This window comes from Eucyclogobius newberryi, unplaced genomic scaffold (genome assembly GCF_026437365.1).
Source record: "Eucyclogobius newberryi isolate DKJ021-1_F unplaced genomic scaffold, fEucNew1.0.hap1 SCAF_4, whole genome shotgun sequence".
Lineage (NCBI taxonomy): Eukaryota > Metazoa > Chordata > Actinopteri > Gobiiformes > Gobiidae > Eucyclogobius > Eucyclogobius newberryi.
The window spans coordinates 41618485-41627111 of NW_027316056.1; the positions used below are offsets into that span (position 1 = coordinate 41618485).

Consider the following 8627-nt stretch of genomic DNA (forward strand, 5'->3'; position numbering starts at 1 on the left):
AGAACTTCACCTTGCGTCATGGACTGCTGGTGTTTGCCTCTGAGATCCTCACTGCACCCGCATTTGTGGTACCTCAGAGCCTCCGGGGGGTTATGCTGACGCACGCACACGACGCGCCAACAGCTGGCCTCCGGGGGGTCAACGCCACATACAAAGCTCTGCGACAAGTGGCCTACTGGCCACACACGAGAAATGATGTACAAGAGTACATACAGGGATGCCTGGTCTACTGCCAGTTCCAACCTTCCAAGCCGCTCCACCGAGCACTGACCCTCCCCCTACACCTGTTGTACAAACCGGGAGAGGCTAGCCTCGCAACCATCTGTGTCAGCTGGGCCTTTAAAGATGTCTTCACATGTGATGGCTGTCTCTGCTGGGCCTGGTTTCCTGGAGGCTGTTTCCATGTGTCTGACCTCATGTTCCTGGTTGACCTCTGAAGACCCTCCCTCTGTGATGTAGAGCTCTGTGTAGATCTGCTTCAGAAGGGTGGGGTTTCCTGCTTTAGCGATGCCCTCAAACACACACTCAAACTTCTGCTGCAGGTTACACTTCAGTTTACGCCCACAAACTCCAGAATAAGTCCCTGAATGAAGACAAAAGACACAGCCCTGAGTCTCAGAGAATATAAAATGAGGTGAACACCTTGTTAAATGTGTTAAATGGTCCTACTGCTCCACAGACACTCAGCCAGCTCCTTCTGCTTCATCCTCCTCAGGAAGTTCAGTGTGATCTTCAGAACAGCCTCACTGCTGCTCCTCTGCTCTTCATCCTCATCCTTCAGAGGCTCTAAGCATTCTGGGTAATCCGTACTCAGAACCTTATGGAGCTTCTTCAGCTCCTTCTGGACAAAAGTGAAGATGTCCTTCTCCAGAAACTGAACAGACACATTATAAACACAAATGCAGTCAGAGTCAGATCTGTGTGAAACAAGTTATCATTCATCTGAACATTTACAAACTTTAGTGAATGACAGACCTTAAATATGGAGTCCAGCTGTGTCTGATGGTGCTGACCACTGGAGACCTCTGGACCTCTGGAGTCAAAGAGACTAATTTAACATTTATATTTTTTTCAATCTAATTTGTTTTTCCACCACCACAAACTCACATCTCTGATCCAAAAACAATTGGAAGTTCCATAGACCGGTCACTCCTGAAGGACTCACAGCTGGGGAATTCTGCAGAAGATTCTGGTTTGTGCTCGAGTCTGGTGGATTTAATAAACAGTGGAAAAATAATTATTGACTAAAAACACTGATTTAGAAGACAATTTAGATGAATCACACATTTACTCTCTAAACTGAAATAGTTGAAGTAAACACTAGAACAGCCAGAGAAACTGAGGAGCACCAACATCCCCAGAACACTGATGGTGAACTTCTACAACTGTGCCATCAGTTCTGATCTGACCTATGGATTTTTAGTTTGGTTTTCCAAAGTGAGGTAAAAACAGCTTGGACTTCTCTCCCAGAGATCAGTCCCATCTACACCAGCCGCTGTCTGAAGAGAGAGCACAACCTCCTGCATGAGCCACACCACCAGCTCCACACCTGCTCCACCTGCTGCCCTCAGGGAGAAGGTACAGGTCCAAACAGACCAGAAGCACCAGACTGAGCAACAGCCTGTATCCTCCTGCTGTGAGGCTGCTGCACAGTGGCTCCTCCCCTCTCTGGACATTGACCACACCCACCAACACAATAACAATCATGGAACTCCACTTGTCTGACTCTATGTCCTTGAAATATTCTGAAATATTCAACCAAACACTACAAAAAAATTCACTAAAGACTTGTCATTTTTCTCTCTCAACAGAAAATCAATAACAACATTGCCCAATCTGCACCTAAAGATGTTTTATTATTTCATTAAATCAAGTTCATAGATTTCTCTGGAACATTGTAACTTCAAAGACCTTTTCTGTAAATGTTTTCTCCCACAGAGACACAAAGATCAGCCTAAAGTAGCACCTACACACACCAAACTTTACAAAACTTGGACTTAACATGATTTTGACGAATCGTACACAAGGATTTGTTGATATCTAATTCCAAGCTTGATTTTTTTTTTGAAGTTTTGACTCCAGGAATTTAAGTAAATTTGAATTTTTACACCACATTTTAAGACAGATCCAGTAAATCAGAAATCCAAAATTCCCTCTGTATGTTTACAAAAACAAAATGAAGCAAATCATTTGGTTCTGACCATTTTTCCAGATCAAAATGTTTCAAATGTGACACTTTTTAATCATAAATGCCTTATAAAAACATTTAAATTTTTTTACATTTATGGAAGTAAACTACAAAAGAAGTTTCAAACTGAGATGTGTAAAGTCTTCTTTTCTGTCCTCTTCACCTGCAGCGTCTCTTAACTCACATTTACTAAAGATGTTTGGTGTCTCGGAGGTGATTATGTGGTAGTTGCAGCTCACTTCCAGATCTTATAATATCAAGCAGTGCTTTAATACCTATAATGTCATTATTATATCCCATAACACACAGATGTGACTCACGGCTCTGTCCTGAAGTTCATTGGTGCGTCCTTAGACATGTGACTCCTGAGGGACTCACAGCTGGGACCAGGTTCAGACCGAGGATGTTTCTGGTGGATCCTGGTAAAGACAAACATTACAGATCAAATGTAAAAGATTAAAAGCATTTGACTTTGACTTAACTCCAGTTACTCCTAAAACAGTCCTATAAACACACATCAATAATCAGATCTAATTATTGTGTCTGACTTACTGTGGATCATGTTTCTTTTTAAAGTTCATATCTCGTCCAATGGAGGTTTCACTTGTTGCTTCTCCCCTGCTGGTGGTGGGAGGTACTGCGTCCTCTCTGTGCTCTCTCTGATCCATGCTCAGTCCAGAGTCCTACAGAATGACATCACACTGTTTAACCCCGCCCACTCATCACATGGTTTAAAGTCTAAAATGAGTGTGTACATTTCTGTTGTTCTGGTTGTACATGTGTGCTGATCTGTCACATCAAACTAAAGGACAAACAAATGAACAGGTTGTTTACTTGTCCTTATATTGAAATAAACACACACTACATGAGCCATCAGCCTGTTCTGTGCAGTCTGCACTTTAGTCAAGTGTTTCATCTCATGGAGCCTCAAGAAAACACATTCACATCAAACTGTAATATATGAGATTCAAACTGAACTAAAACCAGTCACAAATTCAGTGGGAACCAAAAGGACCAAAACAGGAACATTTATTTGAGCTGCATTTATTTGGGTTTAGAGGAAGTGACATCATCAGTCCTACACTGCCCCCTACAGACACAAGTCAAGTTCTACAGGGAAATGACTGAAATCAGACAATTATGATTGAGATAAAATCTACAAAAAGGTCAATAATCTAAACAGAACTATGACTAACAAATGTGAAATAATAAATAATTCAGAATACATGTATTAATTGTTAGTAAAAATCAATCTTAAGTTATAATTAAACTCATGACATAACAAGGCCAATAACCAGGAAATAAACCAAGACCTAAACTAAATCTGTCCCAAATCAGAACTAAACTACGTCTAAAATATGGACGAAACACAGGTCTAAACCAGGACTAAACCAGGTCTAAACCAGGACTAAACCAGGACTAAACCAGGACTAAACCAGGACTAAACCAGGACTAAACCAGGACTAAACCAGGACTAAACCAGGACTAAAGCCAGTGTTGAATCTAATCAAACTAGTCAAACCTGAGCGGATCCAAAGAGTCCAAAGTGTCCCAGAGAAAAGTGTGCGGCTGAAGGAAGAAACCTGTTTGTGTGTTCTTCCTGGAGTGACTCAGAGCCGCTCCTCTATTGGCTGTGGTCCAGGTGGGCGGGGCTTCACACAGGTGAGTGACAGGAGGCTGCTGCTGAGGACACAAATATGACAGGACCTGTAGGCTTTATTAGACAGGTGAAATGGGGACGAGAGAGGAGGGAGGACATACAGCAAATTGTTGTAGCCGGGATTCAAACTCACAACACTGCGGCATATGTGCTGCCGCCTAACCCACTCGAGAGTATTTGTTTTCACTTTTGGTTGAAAACACGTTAAGACTCATATTTTAGAACATTTTCACATCAGTTCATGGTTTAGTTTCTTTGGTGTTGCTCCGAAAGCTTCTCCAAACTGAAGAAAGGTTGAAGAAAGAGCAAAAGTCTCCATAGTTGTGGTTTCCTCCTCTGTCTCTCCTCCTCCTCGTACGTCAGTTATTAAGACACATTTTCAGATGAGAGTTGATCCTAACGTTTGGACGCTCTGACTCTCCAGTTTGCTCTCAGCTGGTGCAGCCCTCCTCCGCCCCATCAGCACCTCTCCAGAGCTCATCTTCTCAGTGAGAGTTTTGGTCCCTGAGAGCAGGACTGAGGCTTCTGAGCTGCAGTGACCAATGAATGAGCTCAGAAAAACAACAGCACTAAAACCCAAAGTTCAAACTGTTTTTTAGAAAATGAGTTTGATTTTATTTCCACCTTGACCTTGTTTAGAAAAAAACAAGATTCTGAACATGCATTTTATTATTTATGTATTAATTGTATGATTTCAGTCACTTTTGAACATCAACTTTGACACTTGTACAGACTTTATCCTTTATATTTCTGGACCTTGGATAAAAGAAGAGTGGATGGCCAGTGATGAATGCTATATTAGGCAGATTGAGAATCAGGCCTACTCCAGCTTTTTGATATCTGAGCTGGATTTTCCTCAAAAGACTTAGGACGACTCTGTTACGTTGCCTATGGTTCAGGAGCTGCTGGAACAACTCAAAGAACTTCTTTATCAACAAGAGAAAAAGCTTTAGCTCATGTGTTCAAGTGATTGTGGACTCCATGTTTGCTCCCAAGTCTGACCAAAGACATTCAGGAGTTAAAAACAAGCCTCCAGTTTTCTCCAGCTGATCTAGATCAAGTCATCTCTGGAAGTCTTAGAGATTACCAAGAGTATTGAAACAACTTGACAGCTAAACTGGATTATATGGATAACATCTCAAGAAAAGAGAAGATTATCATCGATGGAGTTCCAGATACATAGTCTGAGATATGGACTGAAACAGAGTCAAAGTGAGGAAACTTTCTGTCGAAGATCTGAAAATAGATCCAAAGCTCAGTGAATTTGAGGACATGGGATCGGGAAACCTAAAGCCACTGGACGACCAAGATCTATTTTGATTGAACTTCTTCAGTTCAAGGACAAACAAGAAATACTGAAGAGAGCAATGTCCCTCAAAGGCACAAACATCTTTATAAATGAAGATTTCTCTGACGAGGTTCACATGAAACACAAAGAACTCCTCTCAAAAGTGAGAGAAGAGTGAGGAAACTGCTTGTGCTCCCTCCACCATCCAATTCAAATGCCTTTGCAAGTTTCAGCGATTCTACTCTTCCATTTAGTTTAGAACTTTTGATGTCACTCTCACATATTCCCTCAGTAAGTGATTTAGACCTTACTTCATGATCCATTCACACACAAATTGCAGAAATTGAATATCAAAAGGGACATATAAATAGGAGAATGAAGCCGACTTTAATGCCTTGTTTAAAATGCCAACAAATCATGGAAAAAATGTGTTTTCCACTTTCACTTAAATGTATGTAGTTTAGCAAATAATTGTGATTTGTTAATACTGCACTTATTGACTTGAGATCATGATTTGTCGTTGCTGGCTCTGTCTGAAACACGGCTACATGAATTTGACTCTTTACATCAATCAATGTTTTATATTTCTGTAGAAAAAAACAATAAGCCTGATGGAGGACAGAGACACTGAGGACAGAGACACTGAGGACAGAGACACAGAGGACAGAAACACTGAGGACAGAGACACAGAGGACAGAGACACTGAGGACAGAGACACCGAGGGCAGAGACACAGAGGACAGAGACACTGAGGACAGAGACACAGAGGACAGAGGCACAGAGGACAGAGACACTGAGAACAGAGACACAGAGGACAGAGACACAGAGGACAGAGAGACTGAGGACAGAAACACTGAGGACAGAGACACAGAGGACAGAGACACTGAGGACAGAGACACCGAGGGCAGAGACACAGAGGACAGAGACACTGAGGACAGAGACACAGAGGACAGAGGCACAGAGGACAGAGACACTGAGAACAGAGACACAGAGGACAGAGACACAGAGGACAGAGAGACTGAGGACAGAGACACTGAGGACAGAGACACTGAGGACAGAGACACTGAGGACAGAGACACTGAGGACAGAGACACAGAGAACAGAGACACTGAGGACAGAGACACAGAGGGCAGAGACACAGAGGACAGAGACACTGAGGACAGAGACACAGAGGGCAGAGACACTGAGGACAGAGACACTGAGGACAGAGACACAGAGGACAGAGACACAGAGAACAAAGACACATAGACACAGAGGACAGAGACACTGAGGACAGAGACACTGAGGACAGAGGCACAGAGGACAGAGACACTGAGAACAGAGACACCGAGGACAGAGACACAGAGGGCAGAGACACTGAGGACAGAGACACTGAGGACAGAGACACAGAGGACAGAGACACTGAGGACAGAGACACAGAGGGCAGAGACACTGAGGACAGAGACACTGAGGACAGAGACACTGAGGACAGAGACACAGAGGGCAGAGACACTGAGGACAGAGACACTGAGGACAGAGACACAGAGGGCAGAGACACTGAGGACAGAGACACTGAGGACAGAGACACAGAGGGCAGAGACACTGAGGACAGAGACACTGAGGACAGAGACACAGAGGGCAGAGACACAGAGAACAAAGACACATAGACACAGAGGACAGAGACACTGAGGACAGAGACACTGAGGACAGAGGCACAGAGGACAGAGACACTGAGAACAGAGACACAGAGGACAGAGACACAGAGGACAGAGACACTGAGGACAGAGACACTGAAGACAGAGATACAGAGGACAGAGACAATGAGGACAGAGACACAGAGGACAGAGACACTGAGGACAGAGACACAGAGGACAGAGACAATGAGGACAGAGACACAGAGGACAGAGACACTGAGGACAAAGACACTGAGGACAGAGACACTGAGGGCAAAGACACAGAGGACAGACACTGAGGACAGAGACACAGAGGACAGAGACACTGAGGACAGAGACACTGAGGACAATGGACTAAAGACAGAAGAAAACAACATGCATCAAATGATAAATGGGACTAATGTCCATGTCTCTTCACAGACTGAACACAGGACGTCTGATACTGAGAATGACATTGAGCCTGAAACAAACTGCTAGAACAATCTGTAAATGAAATGTGAATATTACTGGGAGGAACCATTGAACACCAGAGTCGATCCTCAAGGGCCTTTGTCAGTCACACACTTTAACAGCAGAAGCCTCTGGAAAAACTCTCCTCTATAAAACATGTTCTGAAGTCTTTGAACAAACTGAATGTGACGCCGTATCACAGACGTGGCTTCAGAAGCACAAAGTGGCACAAGTCAATCTCCAAGTTCTGACTTTTAGACAACAAATAGGAACAATAGTGGCCTCGTGTACGGATCAAACATTAAGAAGTACGACTGCAAAACAGACGTCACACATTATTGATCATGTTTTGGAAAGTGTCACGGTGGAAAGTGAAGTTTAAAACATGTAATGCTTAGTTGTGTGTGTCGACCACCGGGAACAAATGTGACCACCTTTAAAGAGAAAATGGAAGAAATGTTGAATAAGACGGGAACAGACAAAGTCCAAATAGCAGGTGGAGACTTTAATCTAGACTTGGTAAATCCACTTCAACTGAAAACAAGCTCAGATTTGATCAATTCCATGTCAATAAGAGAAGCCCGATAACAAGGCAAACGCCAACACTGATAGATCATACTTTTACTGACAGAACAGAAGGAAACATTTGGAGGGCTCTGTTCATTTGTGATAGAAGTGACCACCTGCCCGTATTTACAGTGTTTCAAAATGTCTTTAGGAAGAGAAATCAGACATAGACTCACTCTAAACTTAGAAGGCAGAAAACATGGAAACATTCCAGAAGGATCTTTGTGCTCAAAGATGGAGTGAAAGTGACTCAACTACAGACGTGGATGTGGCACATGATGCTTTCCTGCACAGATTTATTGAGCTGCATCATAACAACTGTCCTGCAACAAATCAAGATAAAGGAGATTTATAAAACAAAGCCCTGGAAAACCAAAGGAATAGAAAACACATGTGAAAAGAAGAAAAAGTACTATATAAAGAACTTGTAACGCAGAGAACAAAAGAGGCAGAAAATAGATGTAAAAAACACAAAACTCAACTAATAAGTATAATTAGAAACAGTGAGAATGAATATTATCATAAGTGACTTGAACAACAGAGACACAATATGCAAAAGACATGGAAAGTGATAAATCATTTAATATAAACATCAACAAACAAGATATTCAAAGTTATTTTAGAAGGATCTCATAGTGATCAGAAACTCAAAAGACACAGCAAATGAATTCAACAAATACTTTGCTAATGTGGGTAATAATGAACAAATGACATAAAAGAGTCTAAAAACAAACATGAGGAAATGAATAATAGGATCAATACAAATGTGTTTTCAATGTTTGTATCAGATGTGAACAAAAAAAACTCTTCACTCACAGAATAT

At 42.3% G+C, this 8627-nt stretch overlaps 2 protein-coding genes across 2 annotated transcripts in view; both read right to left on the bottom strand.

Annotated features, from left to right (window-relative positions):
- Nucleotides 1-3862, bottom strand: part of LOC140377870 (protein NLRC3-like) — a 111862-nt gene extending 108000 nt beyond the window's left edge. The window contains exons 1-3 of the mRNA XM_072463477.1: nt 3711-3862; nt 2741-2871; nt 2509-2607 (exon numbers count right to left, since the gene is read on the bottom strand). Coding sequence (XP_072319578.1) covers nt 2509-2607; nt 2741-2856 — 215 coding nt within the window. The 5' untranslated portion in view covers nt 2857-2871; nt 3711-3862. The remainder of the gene's footprint in view (nt 1-2508; nt 2608-2740; nt 2872-3710) is intronic.
- Nucleotides 279-1707, bottom strand: LOC140377279 (uncharacterized). Its single transcript, XM_072462624.1, has 4 exons — nt 1550-1707; nt 976-1033; nt 670-874; nt 279-583 (listed from the first exon to the last, which is right to left on the bottom strand). Exons 1-4 carry the CDS (start codon nt 1705-1707, stop codon nt 279-281), a joined length of 726 nt encoding a protein of 241 aa, XP_072318725.1.
- Nucleotides 3863-8627: the final 4765 nt, after the last annotated feature.

Coding starts and splice junctions, on each gene's coding strand:
- LOC140377279 (XM_072462624.1), bottom strand. CDS start 1,707: ATGATTGTTATTGTGTTGGTGGGTGTGGTCAATGTCCAGAGAGGGGAG. Junction 875..975: donor AGCTGGACTCCATATTTAAG/GTCTGTCATTCA, acceptor GTGTCTGTTCAG/TTTCTGGAGAAGGACATCTT. Junction 584..669: donor GGCTGAGTGTCTGTGGAGCA/GTAGGACCATTT, acceptor GTCTTCATTCAG/GGACTTATTCTGGAGTTTGT.